The sequence below is a fragment of the Centroberyx affinis genome, unplaced genomic scaffold (assembly GCF_046629955.1).
Source record: "Centroberyx affinis isolate AG114_WGS23_722 - 3 ecotype Tasmania unplaced genomic scaffold, CSIRO-AGI_Caff_v1 ptg001260l_1, whole genome shotgun sequence".
Classification (NCBI taxonomy): Eukaryota; Metazoa; Chordata; class Actinopteri; order Beryciformes; family Berycidae; genus Centroberyx; species Centroberyx affinis.
In genome coordinates, this window is record NW_027279771.1 from 91080 (window position 1) to 114219 (window position 23140).

Sequence of the window (23140 nt, forward strand, 5' to 3'; positions counted from 1 at the left end):
CGAAACTATATTGTCCCAATAAGTCCGGAATATGACAGCGACATTATAGTGATATCATAGGAGATTTTTTTAAAATATCATAAAATACGATAAACTCACTATTGAGCACAAACAGATAAATAAGTCCGTATAGGGATATAATGTGAATATTGTAGTGATTTTTCGTTAAGAATTGGCCTTTATTCATTTGCAGTAGGAATTTTGCAGCAGCCTCCTCAACAATCACATATTATAAAGGCCAGAATACATCTACCCTCCATTAATAGTGTATATGCAGTGCAATAGTGCATCTATGTATGTTTATCAAGGAATATTTGATTGTATTTCAAAGTCTCGTGATACATTGGTTAGGCGTGCGAGTGACGCAATTTGGTGGCAGGGGAGGGGACCAGAGCAACAGCAGTGTAGGAAAGAGGAGGAAGCAAGGATGGCGGAGTCACACCTCTGAAGGTAAAACAGTTATATTATCACATACCAATGAATGTTTCCCCCCCTAACAAGGTTACGATTCATCCCGGAGATCACAGACATCACGCTCGTCCGCCTTTTGATCCGGTGTGTATCGCGGCAGTGTCATTTTGCGGGGTGAGAACGCACTCTTTTGTTCAGCTTCGGAATGGCCGCTGTTTTCAGAATCTGTGTTTTCTTTTTTCCTCCACTAATATTCAGCGAAGGGAGGCGAGGGAACGGCGCGTAGAAACGGTGATAACTCGCGCACCGGCTGCCTCGGCGTCCGACGCTGTGAACCCGGGAGTATTTACGGACACAACGGCTGTCCTCCTTCTCCGGGGTGTCAGTACAGTTGTAGACGGCGTACCCGATTGCGCACGACTGGCTGCAGCAGCGTTTCCCCCCTCGGTTGAGCTCACTGGTCGGGCTTGCTGCTCCACGTCTGACAGCTGCTCTGCTCGGGCCTACAGCCACACACTGTCAGCCCGCTTTGGCAGGGGCAGCGTTAGCTTGAGCTAAGGCCGCCTCAATGTGAACGGATCTGTCGGTGATCGAAAACCCTGACACCCGTTTTACCACCACAGCAAATACGTATAGTCATTTGTTTTCGCCAGTTGTGTTAATTTGGACATGGCTAGTACTCCCCCCCGCTTGACTCGAAGGATCGCTCGCTGAAATACAGTTAGCTAGTCGACTAGCTTGCTGGCTAGCGTTAGCTAGTTAGCAACCTAGCATACTGACGTTTGCATTACTGTTGACGTTTAGCTATTTTATTTCCTGCCTTGTTGTCAGTCCCTTTAGCCGGTTTAGACAGTCGCTGCAACGGGGGTGTTTCTGAAGAATGGATGTCAGAGGGGAATATTGTAGATACTTTCTCCCAATCAATTTGAAGGCATAGATATCCAGCTAACGTGAGATGGCTAACGACAATTAGCTAGCTAATGTTAGGTTAAGCTTGACAGTGTATAGCCTATATTCAAGGCATTATTGTCACACAATTTACAATGCAGTATCTGTAATCCCGGTATGTGTTCCCAAGGCATGGGTCTCTCTTATGTAAATCAATTAATCTTGGAAGGTGACTTGACTTCCCCGAACTGGCACCGTTTTGTCGATAATCTCTTTCCGCGGATTTGTCATTGGCACGCGTAGCCCCAAGCTAGCTACATCCTGTGGAGTGTTGTGTAGTAGTAGTAGCAGACAGTTGCCAACTCATCTATGATTTTTTTTTTTTTTGCCATTGATATGGTATGGAAAACCACTGAATCTGAGAGTCAAGGTTATTCAAGGTTTGTTGTGACTACCTTGCATTAGGTTATTAGTGTTGTGACAGGAAAACAGCACAGGAGCTAGTTTGCAGATATTTCGTGACGTAGTCTGGAGTAGTGCATTTGTCACGTCGTAGCACTTTAATTTGTTCCATTTTCATTGGGAATTTTATTGTAATGACTTATTAGCTAACACTGATGCATTTCTTATTTGATCAAATAGTCATTGTGATGGAGAAACAAGTTGGAGAACATTGGGCTGTCTTGCCTAGTCATAAATGCATTTGCATTATTAGATGGGGCCCAAGATATTCCTAATGGAGGCATAATTAGTCTCTATGTGGGTTAAAAGTGCAAGAAGTCCAAGCCTGTAGTAATGTTCCATGGTGGTGTTGTTGGTACACATACATTAGCCTCTCAAAAATTGTGCATGAGAGTGCCTCATATTTACATTTACTTAGTGAGCATTTCTCTAGAGGTCTAGTCTTTGCAGCTTCATGGTACTCACAAAATGGATATATCATAGTGCACAGCCATTTTGGAATAAAATCATATCGGTTTAACATTATCCTATGATCCAAGCCAACTGACTGCACAAGGAGAACTTTAAATTAATCCCTTAGCTTGGAATAGACACACAGGCATACAAAATACCCTGCACAGTGTAATTTGCAGTTTAAAATACTTACTTGTATTACTACCAAGAAATGCCACCATTTTGTGCACAACTAATACAATGTTATGTTTCTATTGCTGCATATTCCTTTCCTTATTTTCAGAAGGTTGTGGTTAAGTTGAGATAAATAAGACTCTGTTGTCCAGTTGTGACATCCATGCAATTCAAAGGCTTCAACATTGGTCATCGATGAGGGTAGAATGCTTTATTTGACAAACACACAACATGGTACTGATTGCTGTTTCAGGAGCTGTGAACAGTTACTCCTAGAACATGGGAAAGGAAAAAAAAACACATAGGCTACATATGACAATAAATGGGGTGGTAACAGTAATATTCGACTGGTGCAATCGGTTCCTTTGTGACTGGAAAATTCTGGCATTTCTTGAGCATGGAAGGCATAATGAACGGCTTGAAAAGAACCACCAGAATTAGCCTACTACTCTAATATTGTCAAATATCTTCTTTCCTATTGATTGTTCCTCATAGAGAATTGTGAAATTTGTTGAGTGAGTTGTAGCTTGGCCCTAAGCTTTTTGTGTGTTGTCAGGGATGAAAAATAACTGGAAAGTTATTCAGCATGACCCCTGACTCTGTGCTTTTTCTAACAGCAATCGCCCACAAGTGTTTTTTTTCTTCTTCTTCTTCTGGAGTGAGAGCTTCTTTGGTCACCTGCATAATAAAATGCACTGTTTTACAAAATCCTTCTGTGTACATTTGAGAGATGCAGTTAAGAATACACCTACTTAGGTTTGGCTAATCCTTTATTTTCATGATCAGGACAAACATGACCGAAGAGTAGCTGGCTCTAGGATAAACAAATCTTGGATTACAAGGCTACACTATTAAGCTTGAGTCCCATGCCAGAGTCTAACCTTTGACACACAACGGCAGTTGTAAGTAGTAAAAAGCTACTCACTTAAATCATTTGCTCCACTGGATTGAGAACTTTTTTGCTGTTCTCGTTTTGTCTTTTACACAGTTGAGAATAGGCCAGAGGATGGCAGAAACTGAGAGTGTAGTGACTCTTTAAATACAGTTTGTTACTCAGAGGATGGTGTCCCAGGGCTGGGCCATATACAGTAGAGCAGAACCATAAAAGGAAGTTACTTGCACAGTTTGGTTTAGATAGTCCTTGAGATGGGGCTGGCCTGGCTATACTCAGATTATGTTAATAGTTTTTTTGGTATACAGGTAGGCCTATTACGCACAGTTTTTGATGTTCATTGCCTTATTTATGACGGCCAGCAAAAATGGTGGCTGCCTTTTTATATTTACAGAACACGCTGTTAAGTATTCTATCATTTAAAGGGGTGCTGCTGTTATTGACCCCACCTTTTCTTCTACCCAAAAGGTCATACGACCTGTTGTTGCGGGGACTTCATGCTTTGAAGGCCACTTCTAAAGATTACTCTCAGCAGTCCTAACCTTTTCACTTAGCTCTGATCCTGAGCCAAACCTGCCTCTCTTTTTGCCATGGCTTAGCTTGTACTAGTGCTGGAGAGCTTTACACAGACGAACGCCGAGGTACAACAGCAACAGAGACTAAACAGAGACGGACTGCCACAGACATGTCGGCTCAGTTTGTCGTGTAAAGATCCGAAGGCTTGTGTCTTTCGTCTGGATGTCTTTCAGACATAAATAATCAATGCGATTGTTGTGCGGCAGACGTTATGGGGGAAGGCTGAATGTACGTTTAGGTGGGGCTATAGGCTTACAGTAGTGTCAACACCCGCTGGGCCATGTTTGTTTAGTAGGAGTAAGTTTCTGGGAGGTTATGCCGAGTACATTCAACAGATTTGCTTAGACTGTCACAGGCACAGCACGCTCTAGTCCAAGTATCTGATGGCACAGTCAACCAACCAAACCTGTTGAAGTGTTTCTTTTTCTGTCTGCTGTATAAGGAATATTGTCAGGGTGCTCTGGCTCCTGCACTCCTTTACTGTTGGTTGCCTGAAATCTTGGTGATTTAAGAATCAATGTGGAGAGTTTGACATAGGTATCTTTACATAAGTAGCCTAATATATTACTAGAAAATGTTCATAATATTGACTACAACATCAGAATGACTGAAAAATAAAGACCTAAATGTAATTAAGTGATTGTGAATATATTTGAAATGTACGATTTTGAACAACTCAAACTTGCCCTTGTTACATTGATTGTATTCATGCATGAACCCCCATAAATAACTTGGAGAAGCTTTTCTGTAAATATAACAAGCAACAACATGGAATAAACAAACAAAAACCAGAGGGTTTTCATGAGCCTGATAAGTCTCCATTCATCCATCATGCCAATGCATTAATCTGACCTGATCAGTGATTGTAAGCTACCTGCTTTGCCACCATACACAGTAGGTGTTGCTTACTCTTGTCATGGACATCAAGTGTGGGTTTCCCATAAGTGTGCTTTTAACTGATCCAGTTTGATACACTTTACTTGGGAAATGCTGACAAATGGTGCAAATTATACAGGATTGATTAATCATTTTTAACCCAATGAAACTGTTGAAAGAAACACCTTTTTTTTTTTTTGTAATTTGAAGTAGCCGCCACCATGTCCACTCCACACAACTCTCTGAGTTGATGGATCCCTGACTAACTTATTGGTGTCCAATCTCAGTCAGTCAAAACACAATAAAGAGGAGAGTGGGCCAGTGTCAGAGCACAGAGGCAGAGATGATGGCTTTTCATCAAATGACAAAGCTACTATGACCAGAATGTTTTTTTTCAGGCTGACCAATCAGCTGTCCCGGTCACACCTCTCTGGCCCCAAGCCATTGGGCAATCCTTACGGTTGAACCCTGCAGTCGAGTGTTTCACTCATTGTAAGCCGCTCTGGATAACGGTGTCACCTAAATGCTGAAAATGTAAACTGTAATAAGCATGAATATGAAATTGTAAGACTGAACTTCATTTCATTTTTTTCCTCAACAGCAAAGCCACACAGGATGAAAACCCTGATGACCTTTGCAGCCTGAACTCACTTCTACCTGAAGGCCCAGGGATTGTATGCGCTTCAAACGTTTAAGCATGTGGCCCATGGCTGCCACAATCCAGCTACTTCAAAGGATTTTTTCTCCCGTGGCATTTTAACGAAGGAACGAAGTATCAAAAGTATCAAAAACCCTTTGGATCACAAGGCCTTTCTTTTAAGGATAATCATAAATGTGTAGGCCTGCACAGGGATGTATCAACATATTCTTCTATAAAAGCCTCCCTGGCTGTCTGTGTCCCTTTTTTCCAGAATAAGTAACCTGACGAGAGAGACTCCCATGAGCAACTCTGCAGGGGGCCCGATAACGTCGACATGAGTAGTACTTTAGGCAAAGAAAAAGACTCGAAAGAAAAGGACCCGAAAGGTGGTCCTGCGGGGAAAGAAAGGGAAAAGGAGGCCAAGGCTCTGGCCGGTTTAGTTAAGGACGGCGGCAAGGAGACCAAGACCAAAGGGAAAGATGCCAAAGAAGGAAAGAAGGACACCAGCAGCGCACCGCCAGCTGTCGCCTTCTCCGTTGACAATACGATAAAGCGACCGAACCCGGCGCCAGGTACGCGCAAGAAGTCCAGCAATGCCGAGGTGATCAAAGAGCTCAACAAGTGCCGGGAGGAGAACTCAATGAGGCTGGACCTGTCCAAACGGTCCATTCACATGCTGCCCACCTCCATCAAGGAGCTGACGCAGCTGGCTGAACTCTACTTGTACAGCAACAAGCTGCAGAGCCTGCCGGCCGAGGTGGGCTGCCTCTCGGGCCTGGTCACCTTGGCCCTGAGCGAGAACTCCCTGACCAGCCTGCCCGACTCGCTGGACTCCCTGAAGAAGCTGCGGATGCTGGACCTCCGGCACAACAAGCTGAGAGAGATACCGGCTGTCGTCTACCGGGTGACATCGCTGACCACGCTCTACCTGCGCTTCAACCGTATCACAGCGGTGGAGAAGGACATCCGAAACTTGTCCAAGCTCACCATGCTCAGCATCCGTGAGAACAAGATTAAACAGCTGCCCGCAGAGATAGGTGGGTAAAAACTAAAGGGGTAAGATCGGCCGATTCCCTCAAACTTAGGAAGGGTGGGAAGCAAACTTTTATTTGTCCACTGGCCATAGCACTTAATAAATCACAAAATTCACCAGCCGCTTTTGCCAATTTACCAGCCAACTAGATTTTTACATTAGAATAGCACCTCTAAATGATGGCTGGTTAGCTGCCAAACTGGCAGGTAGGGGAGACAGACTTGCCAGCCACAGCCAAAATTTAACAGCATTTGGCTGGTGTTAATTTTCCGTCCTGAATGTGGGTTTTCCCTTGCTCATATTTTATTTCACACTTCTCATTCTGTTCAGTATAACATTCTCACGGTGCGGCGGACCAAAGCACTGATGGTCACTTATTACACTTCCCCCTTCAGCTGCAGCCGTACTGCATACCTCACTACTCAAAAGCACATTCCTATAAATTATTGAATTTTGAATGTAAGTGATATGTCCAACAGCCTATAGTATGTCTGTTTGCACTGTATGTGCGATCCTGTTGTGACTGTGAAACTTGGTAAGTTGTCCAAAGCTCCGCACCAGTGTCACCAAGACAAATTCCTGTACAGTTTGTGTACTTGGCGATCAACACTGTTCTGATTCTGTACAGAGGGAATGAGGGGAAAAATGGGGTAAATGGAGGGGAAGTGAATGAACTCTCCATCTGAAACGCTCTCCTGTGTGTTCCTGTGTGTCTTCCTACAGGGGAGCTATGTAACCTCATTACTCTGGACGTAGCCCATAACCAGTTGGAGCACCTACCGAAGGAGATTGGGAATTGCACACAGATAACCAACCTTGACTTGCAGCACAACGAGCTCTTGGACCTCCCAGAGACTATAGGTGAGTTGAGAATATTGTTGATTTGTTTTATTGTCCCAATCTTTTGAAGTATTCCTCCAACACCGGCTTTTTAGGGTAATGGAAATAATAAATAAGCCAGATGAACAAAATTAATTCTAATGTTACTGTCATTGAGATGCTTTTTCTTTTATTGTTGCAGGCAATCTGGCAAGCATAAATCGCTTAGGTCTGAGGTACAACAGATTGTCAGCCATCCCCAGATCGTTAGCCAAATGCCGAGAACTGGAGGAGCTAAACCTAGAAAACAACAACATCTCAGTGTTGCCGGAGGTGAGTGGAGCATCAGATGGGATTTAATTTCAAATGTAAATCCTGACTTTGTCGTCTTAAAGTGTATCTATAAGCCATCCGCCATGTTGTGTGTTTTGAGTTTCTACTACCTCAACAGTCAACTTTTTGGGCATCAAGAGCCAAACTCAGGTCAGACACTTGACTCTGTACCTTTTGCTCTGTCAAACGTCATCAAGTAAAGTTTTATTATTTTGAAAATTTAACTATGAATCTTAACGCCTCGGCTTTGAATTTTCACACAACTCCGACAATCCTCTTGTCATATCCACAAAGGTCTATGTCATCACTGCAAATGTGCCGAATCTGCTTGTTTATCTTAAATGCCTGTTGTTTGCCATGTATATTGCCTATCCATTGTAATTCCTATGTATGTCCGAGAGCTACTTGTGCATCCACTGTAAAAATTGCAGCTTGTGTTGGTCGCCTCTTCATCATCTTTCTGTCCTGCCCCTGTCTCGGTGCTCGTTCAGGGCCTCCTGTCGAGTTTGGTGAACCTGACCAGTCTGACGCTGGCGAGGAACTGCTTCCAGTCGTACCCCGTGGGCGGACCCTCCCAGTTCTCCACCATCTACTCCCTCAACATGGAGCACAACCGTATCAACAAGATCCCCTTCGGCATCTTCTCCAGGGCCAAAGTGCTGAGCAAGCTTAACATGAAGGTATGTGTGTGTGGGTGCGTGTTTGTTTGAGAGATAAATCTGAGGCTTGCTGAAGGAAGGATCAACGCAGATCGTAAATAGACTGGTGTCTTTAAAATCCTGTTTCCAAAAAATGTGGAAAAACTGAAAACATCATGAATCATCTTTCTGATATTTATATTGATATATTGATTGTGATATTATTTTTCTGGTATTAGTACATACTGTATGTTGCTGTATGGGAACTAAAGGTGAGGTTGAACTGCACACTCTTTTAGAGCTGTTCTGCTTCAAAAACTGGAAATATGCACTTACATGAGCAGTGGCGAGGTTTTATTCTTCAAAAATATTTTGTGTCGGGGGCTTAGCTGTCTAGAAATACAATTGGTCAGTCATACTTGAGTCTTTGGGACACAGGCATAGACAGAACACTGAACTTGTTTGTTTTTTATGTGCACAATGGATCTAGGAAGGATTTGGATCTCCTCTGTAAAAATGTTATTGTGACGGCAGGTGACATAGCTGGCATAGTGCGCTGAAGTTGATTTATTAGCGTCTTGAACAGCGCTGTCCTTGTGTCGTCACTCTGAATCGCTGCCAGTGATTTTGTTAATAAAGCTATGTCGTTGTCTTCCTCAGGACAACCAGTTAACGTCTCTGCCGCTGGACTTTGGCACATGGACCAGCATGGTGGAGCTGAACCTGGCCACCAATCAGCTGACTAAGATCCCAGAGGACGTCTGTGGCCTTGTTTCTCTCGAGGTGAGTCTTGGATACACATAGGCTACATTCGAGTTTTAGGCGTTTAGCTGGCACGCTTATCCAGTGCAACTTCCAACAAGTGCAACGGTAGAATAAACCTCAGTACTTGGATCACATTCTAAGCAACCGATGATTAGCAGTTTTAACGGTTCAGCCACACCGGGTGTGTTTCTGTTCCGTCCGTTTGTGTCGGAAGGGTCGGATCAGATACGCAGCCGTTTACTTGTGTGCAGCTGCTCCACTGGCTGCGTACGCAACTCTGAGCCGCAACTTTGGAGATACACATGGCTTCTATTTGGCTTCTGTTTTTGTTGGACTACGCAGTGGTCTGTTGCGTATTTGGGCTATATAAATGGATATCAATATATTTTGCTTATTATAGTCATTTATCACCATGTCAGTAAACAAAATAGAGGATACATGAACCAATGTCGCTTAAATAAATGTTTGCGATGACAGTATCTATGAGAAGCTTCTATTTGGCAACAGTAGACCTACACTCTCAAAAAAAAGTGACATAAGCACTGTATAGAGTTCTCTGTATGGTACACTGATATTCCTCACGGTACAACCTGAGTTGTTTATGGAAAAATAAGCAAAACTAGATAATGTGTTCACTTACCCATAGGTAAAATGTAGGTAGGTGCAACACAACCGGCAGACCGCGGGCAGAAAAAGAACAGATCAGCTTAAAATGCCGTGCTGCAACAAGTTTGGATATGCAAATGTCACGCATGCTGTGTAGTTCAGGCGTAAGGGTCAGAGCCATATTGGCCTAACGATACTCCTGTGACTCTAGAATGATCATATAGTAGAGCAGTGCTGGAAAAAATATGGAGGGAAGAAGGTAGAAGTTTTATATTAAAACTTCATGATAAAAGCATATTGGAGCGAGTACAGGAGAGCAATATGTGAGAGGGGATGTGATTCACCGGCTGGAGGTGATATGAGGTAGTTCTTGAAGTGGCGAGTTCTCAACCTGTGACAAAATATGGAGAGTGACTCTTGTGTTCCGACCGGAGTAGATAGATCTTAAGGATTTTGGAACTGGAGTCTGGTGTACTTTTTAACACAGATAGCACTAGGACTTTGCTAAGGAACGTTGATTCCTGGTATTTAGCTTTGGGTTTGGTTAAAAACACAAGATTACTGCACAGACCTGTTAGAAGCAGTCAGCCTTGATCCGCAAAACTGTAAACAGTCTTTATGACGGCGGCTGAGCGTTCACTACACATCCACGAGACAGTGATGGAGACAATGTAAAGAGTCACTTTGTTAAATAAGAAACTATTGATTTAGTGAAATAATGACTGCAGGTGGCTTTGCGATATATGAACTAGTGTCCCAAGACAGAATTCCTGTATGTTGTTGAGTGGGAACTCTGAACAGATTTCTCCCACAGCTCAAATCGAGGCTGTAATCTCTTGATGTTATCTGGAGATGCTTTCTGGAGCTTTTCCATTACAACTGAAAGACTGCCACTTTGTGGATATTGCACTGCCTTACAAAGAAAAAAGCCAATGACTTAATTTTGGTAGAATATAGGGCTGCACAATTATAACCCAGATTATTTATTTATTTATTTTGTCTTTTTTCTTTGTCTTTTTTTTCCCAAGATATTGTGATCATTATTGGTAATCACAATACAATTGTTCTCAAAATAATTGTATTTACTCTTTCCATCTTATATTAACATCTTCAATATTTTCAACTGCAGCACACATTCTAAATCAAATGAAATTTTCCAGTATTGCTGATAATCCAATAGTCTATAATTTGTTATGGAAACTAAAATCATTAAGTAATTTTGATTTGTTGGCATCAGTGGTAGGAGAATGAGGATGAAGGATAACCGCTCACTAAGTCTACAAATCACCATATTTTCAAAGATCTTCATACAAGTGTCTCTTGATGAGACTAGGGTCTGAGATCTGTCTGAGATCATTGAAAGAAGACATAAGACTTCTGTTTTAGTGTGGCTTGCTTTAATTCTATGAACAATAAGGGAAACGTGGCTCAGAACATTACGTGCCATGATGTCTGATGTCAGTTTTCATCTATTCTTTATTGTAAACAAAACTTCCCTTCTCTGCACAGGTGTTAATATTGTCCAATAATCTTCTGAAGAAGTTACCACATGGTATTGGGAATTTGAGAAAGCTGCGGGAGCTCGACCTGGAGGAGAACAAGTTGGAATCGCTACCTAACGAAATCGCTTACCTTAAAGATTTACAGGTAAGATTTACAGACATGCAGGTCTCTTCACTGTACTGTTCTCACTGTTAAACATTTGATTACCTAATAAATATCTCAACTGGTGGACACAATTCAAAGTGTCAGCTGGGGTCTTCAGTACCTAGGATGATTTCCATTATTTTCTTACTTTTTTTTTTACTTTTTAGCATGGGCAGTTTCAGTGGGAATTGAATCCTTAACCCTGGCTGTGTTAGTGCCATGCTGTATCACTGAACTGTACAGGAGGGAGGGTGGTTGTGGTTGTGCATTTCATGATAAGCCTAGCTGAAGTTTCTAGTCTTGAAGTCTGGCCAACTACTGCTAAGTATAATCACTGCTCTAAATTAATGCTCCGATCAATATCCAGTCAACCACCCCATGTAATGCTTTATTATCACCCAGTGGAGTTGGAAGGATTAGGCAGGTGCTGTGAAAAGAGAAGTACCAACGTTATCAGTGCACTAGTTCTTTGTACCTGCCACTGTGTTACTTCCTATATTACATGAACAACGATGCTTCTTGTCTGCCCAGTTCAGCATACACTGGTCACGTTTACCTGATAATCTGATACGTGATTATAATGCGATCAAGGAAATGATGTGTAAGGCAGAGCCCATGTAAACACCACACTCTGATTATACAGCCTGTTGCAGAAGTGGGTATGCATTTTTATAAATGTAATACTCACTGTGTTATTAAATAGTTTTCCTGTTTTCAGGTTCACTTGAGGTCATGGCTGGAAATTTGATGATTGAGTTACTAAATAAGTTACAAATGACTAAAATTATGCAGCCTACTTTTTAAGCACCCAGTATTAATGTGATTATGCTCTTCGTTGACATAAGCATAATTACAGAAACATTTGGGGAGTGCGCTGCATTTCATGAGTTGTGGTCAAGTGCGCATTTGCCCAGTTCATCGTGTTATCGCTGTCAATAGTGTCAAAGAGACTGAGTTTTAGTTTGTGATGATGTGATGCCTTATAGGTTTTGCATCAGTTCATTGTTCAAATAAAAATGCATTATTCACAGATTTAATGATTTAAATGATATAAATCTTTCTCTCCCATTAGAAACTGGTGTTGACCAATAATCAGCTGACTACGTTACCCAGAGGCATCGGCCACCTCACCAACCTGACTCATCTGGGTCTGGGGGAGAACCTACTGCAGCACCTCCCTGAGGAGATTGGTAAATACTTCGCTTTTTCCCTCAACTACTTTAGATCAGAGACTGGCTCAGGTTCCTACCATCACTGCTGCAAACCCCAAACTGATCCAGGGTGCTTCAGTGTGGCCGACCTTTCACCTTTCCAGTGAAGTCTGTGTGTGTGTGTGTGTGTGTGTGTCTATGATGCATGTGCAGAAATAGAAATTCTTATTACTTTGTGAAATTGGCTAAAAATGTAATCTTGAATGTTGGCTCACAATTCTGCCAAAACGGCAATAATTTGGTACCAGGAGATTGTGTTTACTAGAGAAAACAGAGTAAGCTTCTCTGTGTGTGTGTGTAGACATTACATAGTCATTGATGCAACACATAGGAGATTCGGTTTTATGACTTTTGAAAATTGAAAATTTGGCAGGGAGGAAAAAAATTAATGAAGGGATTTAATGTTTTGTTACTGATTCCCTGTAGAACTCCATATCTTTTCAAATCTTCAACCTTGCTGTTTTTTTTTTCTTAATCTCATTTCCACACATTTCAGTATAGAAAGCTACAAGTCCAAAATGCTCTACATCCATTTTAGTAAAAAAAAAACGTGTTATCTATGCCATCAATCATTTTGTAAGACTAGGTGCCACTTTTTTGCCAAATGATGGATTTCTCATTTTAGAGCAAATCTATTCAGTTTTAGCTTTTTTCTTTGAGCAGTAGCGCGTTGTTCTTCGATAAAAGTTTAAATCCCACCGGTAGGATTTAGGAGCTTAAGAGGCTGCGATACGCCCCTCCTCCTGCTCTCCCTGTGAGTGATCGCTGATTGATCCAACATGGCTTGGCTGGTGACTGCTACGGCGAAGAGTTAAGCCAGAGATTAAAACAGGTGGAGGAAGGAGGTGAGGGTGAGTGTATTTTTAGAGTATTCAAACTGGGCCCAAGAGTTAATAATACCTGTGGCTTGCGGGGCTTTAGGTTGCCCTGAGAGACGCTTATATCTCAAATAATTTTTCAGCGTGACGTATGATGATATTTGTCATGGTTTTTAATTGTGTTGCTATTGATCTTGTGAGTTGTACCTGAGACCTGAGGAAGAACTCTTCTTCACCCTCCTCCAACACCTTTTTTTCACCCCTCCATGGTCCTCCATGTTTCTTTCCCCTAACTGGTGGCTCGATTTTTATTTGTTTTTCGTTCATCTCTCCCACCCAGCCATACATGTCCTTCCACATCTCTGCTTATTTTATTTGTTTAATTGCATATACAGTATGTGCATATAAGTGATAAAACTGAGAAACATATTGTGCAGGTGAGATTAAAAAAGACCCAATGAGATTAAAACAACATCCTACTAACTTCAAAACAAAAACAAACTTACAACAAACACATTTAAGATGACAGCCAAAAGTATCTGAAAACTATTTTTTTCAAGAAATGCCTCATATCGCCCGCAGCGTCATATCTCTTATCCTACTCTAGAAGAAATTCCCTCTCACTGCTTACTTACTTACTGTATTTTTATTTCTTTTCCTAGCTCTTCCCTGTTATATGATCATTCTTGGTTCACAGTAATATACTGTATAGTCATCCTGGCTCTGATCCCTTAACTCCTTACTATAGGATGCTTATAAAAAGTATTTGTATAGCACTTTTCTGAAACAGAGTTTACAAAATGCTTTAACAATCAAATAATAACAAGTATCATATTTATCAAGAAGGTACCACTAGATAAAATGATAATGGACTATAACAATAATAGAATGTAAAAACAATATAATGCTAAAAAATAATAGGATAAAAGACATCACATAAAAGCAAGTCTATAAAAATAGGTTTTAAGAAGTGATTTAATACAGGATACTGATTCTGCTAGCCTAAACTCCTCAGGCAGGTTGTTCCAAAGCCTGATGGCTAAAGCCCGGTCATCTTTAGTCTTTAGCCTGGACTTTGCAATGGTCAGAAGGCTGATAGGGATTTAAAATGTCTGCCATATAGCTTTGAGCCATGTTTTAAAAGTGTTCAGTAAAATCTCAAAATCATTTGCATAACAAATAACCAGTGAAAAGATGCCAGAAGTGGAGTGATGTGATTTTGCCTGTTTGTACCAGTTTATATCTAGTTGCTGTAATCATGGTGATCTAGGAATTAAAGTTCTTCTGTTGCATTCAGTTCCCGAAGTTAGCTTTTTGGTCCGCCTGCTTAGGGCTAGTAAACTCAAAACATTTACTCATCAAGCAAAAAATAAATATCAGTCAAGATAATCAATACACATTTTTCAGTGAAATCTGTCACCCTACCCATTTTCAGTGCTGTTTCATGTGTAGAATCAGATACTCTGTTTATGTAAAACTTGCTCAATACAATGAATTTGTAATTCAACATGAATCTCAGCAGAACTCAGTATAACTGAGGAATTCAAATGTTATTGTCTCAGTGTTATTGTCTCGGCCGTGTGGTGAGTGACTTGGCGCTTGGCGTGTGTCTATTTTGGACCCTGGTGCACTGATTGATTTTTGATTTGATTGATTTTAGTGTCATGCACAAAGTGCACAGCCCACATGGACTTAGAAGACACTATACATTGTTGGATCAGTGTAAAGAGAAACTTGTCCATATGCAAACTCAAATACTATATATAGAACGTATTTTCCCTTTTTCCCAGGCTTTACAAATATAGTTTGCCAAAGAATCAATTTTTTCTGAAACATAGCCAAACTCAGTCTTTCATTATCATTCTACCAAAATAAATAAACAGAACTAGAAGACATTTTTCTAAAAAGCACACTTCTCATTACCATATAAGGAGCATAAAATGGATTTCATTTTCACTTTCTCCCAATTCCTCACTCGCACTGATTGTAAGTTGCTGTGGATGAGAGCGTCGGCTAAACGCCTAATGTAAGTGCAGACGAGTTGGCTCCCGCTAATTGATCTAACTGAACCTCCGTCCTCAGGTACACTGGAGAACCTGGAGGAGCTGTACCTCAACGACAACCCCAACCTGCACAGCCTCCCGTTCGAGCTGGCCCTCTGCAGCAAGCTGTCCATCATGAGCATCGAGAACTGTCCGCTCAGCCACCTGCCGCCGCAGATCGTCGCAGGAGGCCCCTCCTTCATCATCCAGTTCCTCAAGATGCAGGGACCGTACCGTGCCATGGTCTGAGCCGAGAGCCGCTCAACCCCAAGCCCTACTCACCCCCCCCCCCCCCCCCCCCTCGAGCCCCACCCCCTCCTCCCCGCCCCGCCCCACCCCGCCCCACCCTGCAGACTCTCGCCCGCAGCCTGCCCGCCCGCCCCATTATGTGTGTCATACACTGTAAAGAAAACAAACTCGCCACAAGCAGTGTGGGCGGGACAAACAAACGGAGGAGGAGGAGGAGGAAGAGGGAAATGTTGGCTTCCTTCACCCTCCTCGGGCAAAAACAAGGCGATTCTGTGGAGACTTGACTTCGGCGTCACTCTAGAGTTTATCACGGTCATTTTAGGACCCCAACCACTCCCGCTCATCTCTTTCATTCCGAATCATGTAAGATGAAAAATATTTCCAACTCTTTGCCAAAACTGAAGATATATATGTCTATATATATATATAGATATATATATGGAGTAACTGTGAGCTAAGTGGCAAGTCTTTTAACCATATAAACCGTGCTCCCATTGCCAATGTATTTACAGTAATTACAAGCATCTATTACGTGAGCAAAGATACAATTGTATGCAAAAACAAACAAAAAAATATTTGGAACTTCACATTTACTGCTGCTGCCGTAATTCATGTTAACTTTGTCATCTAGTCATTTTCTTTTGATATTCTATTCCCTTTTTTTTTTTTACCACTTGTCGACTAAAGATATAACTTATGTTAATAGCTTCTTGACCATAGAGAACAAAGGTCTAATGATGGTGTGTTTATAATTTTTTTTGTTTTGTTTTTTTACATTTTAAGTTTTGAAAAACTGTGCCTATGTTTAGAATGATCCGCTGGTTCATTTCTAAACACAATTGTCCATGAGAATACAAAGGTATAAATTATTTCAATAATTTTTTTTTTTTTTTTATTACTGCTGTTCTTACTTTTTTATTTTTCCTTTTTTTTATTGTTCCTTTTGCTGTTGCATTAATCTGTAAAAGCAAGCGATATCAGTTGTAAAATAAGGTGATCAGAGATCTTTTTAACAAATAGCAGCAGTAGTTGTTAAACCTTAAGCTAGTAATGTATACATATGAGAAATGCAAATCGTAAATGCTTAAAAAAAAAATAAGTTGGACTTAAAATTCTCCAAAGCGGGCGGTGCTGTGGCCCCCGTATATATTACTTTTGTGTGGCGAAAAAGGTATTGAAAATTGAAAACATACATAGGTGATGGGATAAGTGATCGGAGACATTTTTATATATGTATACAAATCCTGGTTGTTGCCTTGAGTGCAATTTTTAGTTATTATGTTTACTTGTTTGATATTTTACTTGTTTGATATTATTATCTTCAGTGTTGGGCTGCAGAGCTGTCATCCAGCTGATCATTGACCAACATATCAAACATTTTTGAAAGACGGTATCTCGGTCTCTCGAACAAGTGGTTGAGCATGTCAGAGTTTCAAAAAAAAGGTATGAAAAACATTGACAATAATCCCTCCTTTCCTCTCTGCCATTCTACTTTTAGACACTTCCCCGTCTTTTTTTAGTTGTATCCTTAATTTCTCCTTAATTTTCTGGCAATGTCTCCTATAAAGAATCCTCTAATTATGTAATGGAAAATTATGCGAGGATTTTTCTTTTTTAATTATTATTTAATTTCATTTGTCCCACACTGTCCCAGCAATGCTGCTGCTCTTATGCACTTTTTTTTTTTTTTTTTTTTTTTTTTTTTTAAGACATTGGCATCTTCTATATTAAGAAAAAAAAACACAATAGCCTCTCATTGGTTATTTTGGATGGGGGCATTTTTTTGTTTCATAAATGAATAAGTATTTTATCTGTTAAATGAACAGTTTATCATGTAAATTTGTGTCAATTAAATATTAATGTTGAGTTTCACAAGCTCAGAATATACTAGTAACTTTCTATGGGGAGGTTTCATCCTGTCGATCTAAATGGAACTTGCTCTGTTGAACTGTAAGAGACGTTTTCAGATTCCCATATCCTGCTTTCTTCATTGCTAGCGACATGGCTTCAGTTGAATTATTGCAGATTGCAGTTCAGATCAGCATTGTTTATTATGAATCATTTTACGTTGAATAGTGTTTTTATTTTTATTTTTTTTTTCTAAATGATGAAATGTGTATTCAATTAGTATTATTTCAAGTGACTGTACATTAAAAATCCCAACAAAGGTAATCAAACCAAACTTTTTTTTTTTTTTTTTTTTTTTTTTTTGGAAAGTGCGTTGCGTCCAAACTCTATATTCAATCATTATTCTATTTTGTATTGAAATGTGTGGGTCTATTTTTTTTTTTTTTTTTTTTGGCAGCAGCTTGGTGTGTTTTTGTGGATTGTGGACCGATCTCCACAGGAGAGAGGGGGGAGGGAGGGGGGCAAATGTACCGCTGCTTCTAATTTACCAGCAGAACCTGTTGCTGCTTTTGTGAACTGAAACATATGCTGTACAAGACAAGGAGGAGGAGGAGGAGGAGGAGGAGGAGGAGAGGGGGATGGATGGGAGGGAGGGGGAAGGAAAAATCGATCCACCGCTCCCAACACTGATACAGACTCCACTCGGAAAAAAAAAAAAAAAAACCTGGCGGGGGACAAATCCACTTGACCTCTTGACCTTTTGCGGTCGGGGCATCGGGCCCGGTGGTTTTCAAACAGATCAAATCGTTTGGACCCGACGACGAGACGAGACGAGACGACACAACAAGGTGCATATTTGAGCTTAACGCAGTTACAGTACAAGACTGTCGGAAAAAGACAAAAAAATGTAAAAAGGGCTTTCTCTGTTCACGCTCAACAATACACCGGAGGCATTGCATTCCTGGGTTTTATATAAAAAGCTTCGGAAGATTTTGTTTTTTTCTTTGTGTATTTACTTTTAGCTGTAAACAATTGTGTGAAAAATGCCTTCGAGTACTCAAAAGTGAGATGTGCATTAGGTATGCAGCGAGAGCGCTGTGTCCCATTTTTACATTCAGTTCTCTCTTGTTTTTACTTTTTTTTTTTCACGTGCCATTTTCGCAAAGGTTGAGAATGCCAGTTGTCTGGAGACGCAGAGAGAAAGGAGGAGGAGGAGGAGGAGAAACTGAACCTGGAATGGGGGGGGCCGATCGACCACAGAGCATTTATCAGAGCCGGGAATGTAGTTTTTAAATGTGCTTTTTTTTTGGAGGAGGTGGAGATCTCCGACTGGGCCGTTCGGTCGGAGGTGTGGTCACATGATGATGATGATGAGGATAATGAGGATGATGTAATGCATTCTGCAGCATCCAAAACAATTGGGAGTATAATTGGTGTTTATTTTTCTATCGTCTGTGATTTTAGGCCATGGAGAGCATCTCAGAATCAAGGTCATTTTGTTCTTTTCATTCTTCTTTTTTTTTCTTTTTCTTTTTTTTTTAAATTGTACAACTGTCTCTTTGGTCTCTTTTTCTTGCCTGGTTATGTTGTATAGGAAACAAGCATGTTAAAGACACATTTGACATGATTTGTCTGGGTCGGAATCGGGCGTTTTTACATAGAGGACTTCGATTTAGTGGCTATTTGGTATCTGCAAATGCTCCTTTTTTGATTTTTTTTTTTTTTTTGTATATTGCAAAGGGTATCAAAGCATTGTGTGGCAATGCTTAACCTACTTACTCTACTTTGACAAGCAGCCTTAATGGTCAAATGTTTTGGTTTTTTTGGTTTGTTTGCCTATTCCTTGTGTCTATGGCCACTGACTGTACTTGATTACAAGCAACTGGTCGTTACAGTGTAAATTTGGGTCTAGTTTCTTTCTGTCTTATTTTCTTTTTTGCTCTGTACAGTAATCTGACATTAAGGTAGACTCAGCAGTATTACAACTCTGTAATGTGATGAGAATTTGACAAAAAGACAAAGAGTGCAATGGAAGATAATGCCATTATGCTACCAGGTGGATGTGCATTAGCTTGCGTCTCACTCGTCTTTGGCATTAAAGGGGAATTCCACCAAAATTGTCTTGCATTGTTATTCTGCACAAGCAGACCTTTTATTCAAAAAAAAAAATTCCCAAGATTTTATTTTTTTTAATGCTGTCATGAGCTTTGGATTATGAGTTCCCAAGATCAAGGAAAATAAAATCCGGTGACATCATCAAATTGGACGGGCTTGGACTGTTGAACAAAACGTTAATGGACATTTTCCTGTATCTATTTCAAGCATCCCATATTCCCATATCTATTCCAAGCATTACGATAAAGGAAAAAAAATCTTCAATCTCTTACATGACCGTCATTCAAATGTTTTTGTTTTTTTTTGTTCAGGCAATTCAGTTTGATGATGTCGTAGTCCTTATCGCCAAGTCATAACTTGAGTAAAATACTTTTGCAGAATAACAACCAACACATCAGTTTTAGTGGAATGTCCCTTTAATGCAAAGCACCCAGCTCTTTCCTACTGCTCATCTACCTGATACCCTGTATACCCCCCCACACCCCCACCCAGCTCCACATAAACCCCCACCCACAGACCCTCTATAGTATCTCCATACATTTACTCGACTGCCTTATGTGCACCAAGCGAAACCTTTACGACAGTTTGATTTACTCAACAAAGACAGATAATCAGTTTTTAAAATAAACGACGGTGAAAGGATCTGGGTCCACGGATTTAATGAATTCAGACGGCAAAGTTTTCGGGTCACTTCTTTTCTCGACTGGACGGGCAGATGCAGACATGACTACCTCTATGCGAGTCTTCATTGCTAACGACGGTGACCAAGATCCAGTTGGAGGTGTTTATACCTGTGTACAGACAAAGAGACGCGTGTCATCCGGTGGCAGCGGGAACTTGGATACGGACCAGCAATTCAACAACAATTTGTTTTTACTAAGCATCCTTCTGTTCTGTTTTTGGAGATATATGCCTTTACTAAGTATTATTTGGCAAATGAAAAAGAGGAAAAACACAATGATTTGTTTGCTTGGTTGTAAATGACAAACTTAATCAATGCCGCCCCATTGTAAGACAGTTATCCTGAAACAAACTAGTTGCAAAGAGTGCTACTTTGCAAATGGGTGAAAATGACCATGTTTGGTGATGTTCTGTATGTACATACATCTTTTTAACTGTAATAAACCGATAAATATTTACAAATTTATCATGTGTAATACTTGTGTATTTGTTTCTTTGTCACTGAACACCACAAAGAGCACTCATGCAGTCTGAGCTTCAAAATGTATTGGAACACAAAACAGATGTGATATTTGATCAACAGGTTTTCTTCTGTTCAGGATATCAGGCCTTTTGCATTGACTGATCTGTTTCTTGCAGATATTCTTTTCCACAAAAAAAAAACCAAAAAAAAAACTTGCTGTTGTGCTCATCTCACCTCATCTCTCTGCCGATGCTGTTTCCTGTGTGTAGGCCTACCAGCATTTTGCAAAGATGTGCACCAGCAAAGCTTGGACACAATGGAAATATCAAGGGTTTAGAGTGAAAGTGACATTTTTCTAATTTTATACCAGAGCAAAAACAAAACTAAATGTGTCTTTTTTTTTTAATTCAAAACACAACAGAAGAACCATTCTTACTTTTATAGAGAATAATGATTGAGAAAATTGATATTCAATAAAAAGCTGCAGTTCTGTCCTTTTCGCACCAAATTTAAACTGCAGTTTTCCTTTTGAGTCTTTTGGATTTTCCCCTTTATTTTGTTTATGATGAAGAATGTGTTCTGTTGACCATCAGATGGAGATAAACAAGAGCTTTCCACTGAGATATATTATATACTCATTTGAGGCCAAAATGCCACCGACGCCCCTTTCATCCTAAACCCTCGATACCTTCCTCCATGCATTGCCAAAATCTCAGAAGAGCTTGCAGCCTGGCGCTAAACTGAAAAGACACATTTTCATCTCTTCATGTGAAGTGCAGAAGTCGGTCTCGTCTCTCTGGCTGCTCACACTGGCATTTACCCAAGAAACATATTGGTATCTGAATGTGTTCTTGTTTTTGGAGCTAAATGCATTCAACATCAACTAAGCATGCGGTTGCTGTTGGAAATTTGTTAAGTGCAAACTGACACAATGTTCTGATTTAATTTATTTTCTCCACTATAGTCAGTTATGGAGAGACCATTCAAATAATGAATGCACATGGAAACCTATACCTATACTATACATAATCAGAATCATAGGCCTACTAGTGAGTGATTACATAAAAGTCTATACTAGGTTGGCCCTTTGTTGGATTCATGAAGCGAGTGGCTGTTTTCACTAGTGCCATTTTTCAAAACTACTTAAGAAAATTAAGCTGTTGCCAAGCTCACAAGTCCCTTTCCTTCCTATATATATTTTTTATTTTCAAGGTTTTCTAGTTATTTTCACTGTGGATATGTTTCCCCCCACAAAAATGTGGTGTGCACTGTTACGCCCCTGATCTTCTTACAAACTAAGAACCAGATCATTTACAGCAATGCCTGTTCAATAAATAAATACATGTATAAATCTGTCAATAATCCTGTTACCCTGATTGGTTCTGGCCTTATGGGTTAAATATTTCTGTCCCTGAATTAGTTAGACCACATGTATAAACCATACTCCTGTACTGAAAGCCAGTATAAAAGGTAGTGCAGGTCTTATGTGGAAACTGTCTCTTCACAGCAGTGGCCTGTGCCCTGTCTGTACCGCCTGCTCCAGTACAACAGCGCCCCCTGCTGGTTAAATCACGGACTATTACTATTATTGGAAGAGGTAGAAGTTGCTCCAGTCACATACTGACTATTCTCCAGTAGTGAGAAGATTGGGAGGCAGAGAGTCTGTATATTATATCTTTACACCATTATTGAAAGTCGGTGCTGTTATGCAAATTAAGTGACCTTGCAGTGTCTTTCTATCGTGTTTAGTTCTACTGTGATATATAGGGAAACTGATATGTTTTCTACCTGTTTCACACTCTCCTGCGCACCAAAGCAGCTCCTGGCACACCTGTAAAAAACAGAAAAAAGTCCTTTAACAGCTATAACAATATATCAGCAGTATGGGAAGGCCTGCAGGTTGGTTTTCACATTCTCCACCTCCTTTAGCCTTTTCATTCTCTCTCCATGTCCTGTAAACCGGGACTCCGCTGAGGTCCAAAGCGCAGCTCGGAGCCTCTTGCAGGAGACGACAGGTGTCACTGTATCCTTGCGCTTTGTCTGCGCCCTCATGCATCAAGCGCCACACAAGTGATGTTGACTGAAAACACTCCGTCCAATCGCCAAACGGCCGCTGGTATTTTGCCAACCTGCGGCCAGACAGGATCTGCAGGCTGCCGCTGATTAGGAAACCGAGAGCTTTCTGTAGGCTAGCCCACCGCCCGCTGCGCACAGGTGGACAGGCTGAATATTCACTGTCTGCTTCAAAAGGTAAAAAAGCCTTTCCCACGTTTCCTACACAAATCCCCAGAGCCAGAGATGGACGGGTAAATGAAAGGATGGGTAAACCATGACCTCAGTTGGCAAGCACACACCAATACCTAGAGGAAAAACAGTTTTATTTTCAGCAAAGCATAAAAGTCCATAGCTTCATGTCCTGCTGAGTATAAATATAGCCTAGGTAAAACATTTATGTCAGCCTGGGTTAACTCTATTCCGAAAACAACAATAAAATAAAAAT

General features: G+C 40.7%; 1 protein-coding gene across 1 annotated transcript; it reads left to right on the plus strand.

Annotated features, from left to right (window-relative positions):
* The first annotated feature begins 406 nt into the window (after positions 1–406).
* Positions 407–15554, plus strand: shoc2 (SHOC2 leucine rich repeat scaffold protein). Its single transcript, XM_071525066.1, has 9 exons — positions 407–450; positions 5334–6409; positions 7129–7266; positions 7427–7557; positions 8049–8237; positions 8856–8978; positions 11076–11213; positions 12286–12403; positions 15325–15554. Exons 2-9 carry the CDS (start codon positions 5707–5709, stop codon positions 15531–15533), a joined length of 1749 nt encoding a protein of 582 aa, XP_071381167.1. The 5' UTR covers positions 407–450; positions 5334–5706; the 3' UTR covers positions 15534–15554.
* The last annotated feature ends 7586 nt before the right edge of the window (positions 15555–23140 follow it).

Coding starts and splice junctions, on each gene's coding strand:
- shoc2 (XM_071525066.1), top strand. CDS start 5,707: ATGAGTAGTACTTTAGGCAAAGAAAAAGACTCGAAAGAAAAGGACCCG. Junction 6,410..7,128: donor ACAGCTGCCCGCAGAGATAG/GTGGGTAAAAAC, acceptor GTCTTCCTACAG/GGGAGCTATGTAACCTCATT. Junction 11,214..12,285: donor CTTACCTTAAAGATTTACAG/GTAAGATTTACA, acceptor CTCTCCCATTAG/AAACTGGTGTTGACCAATAA.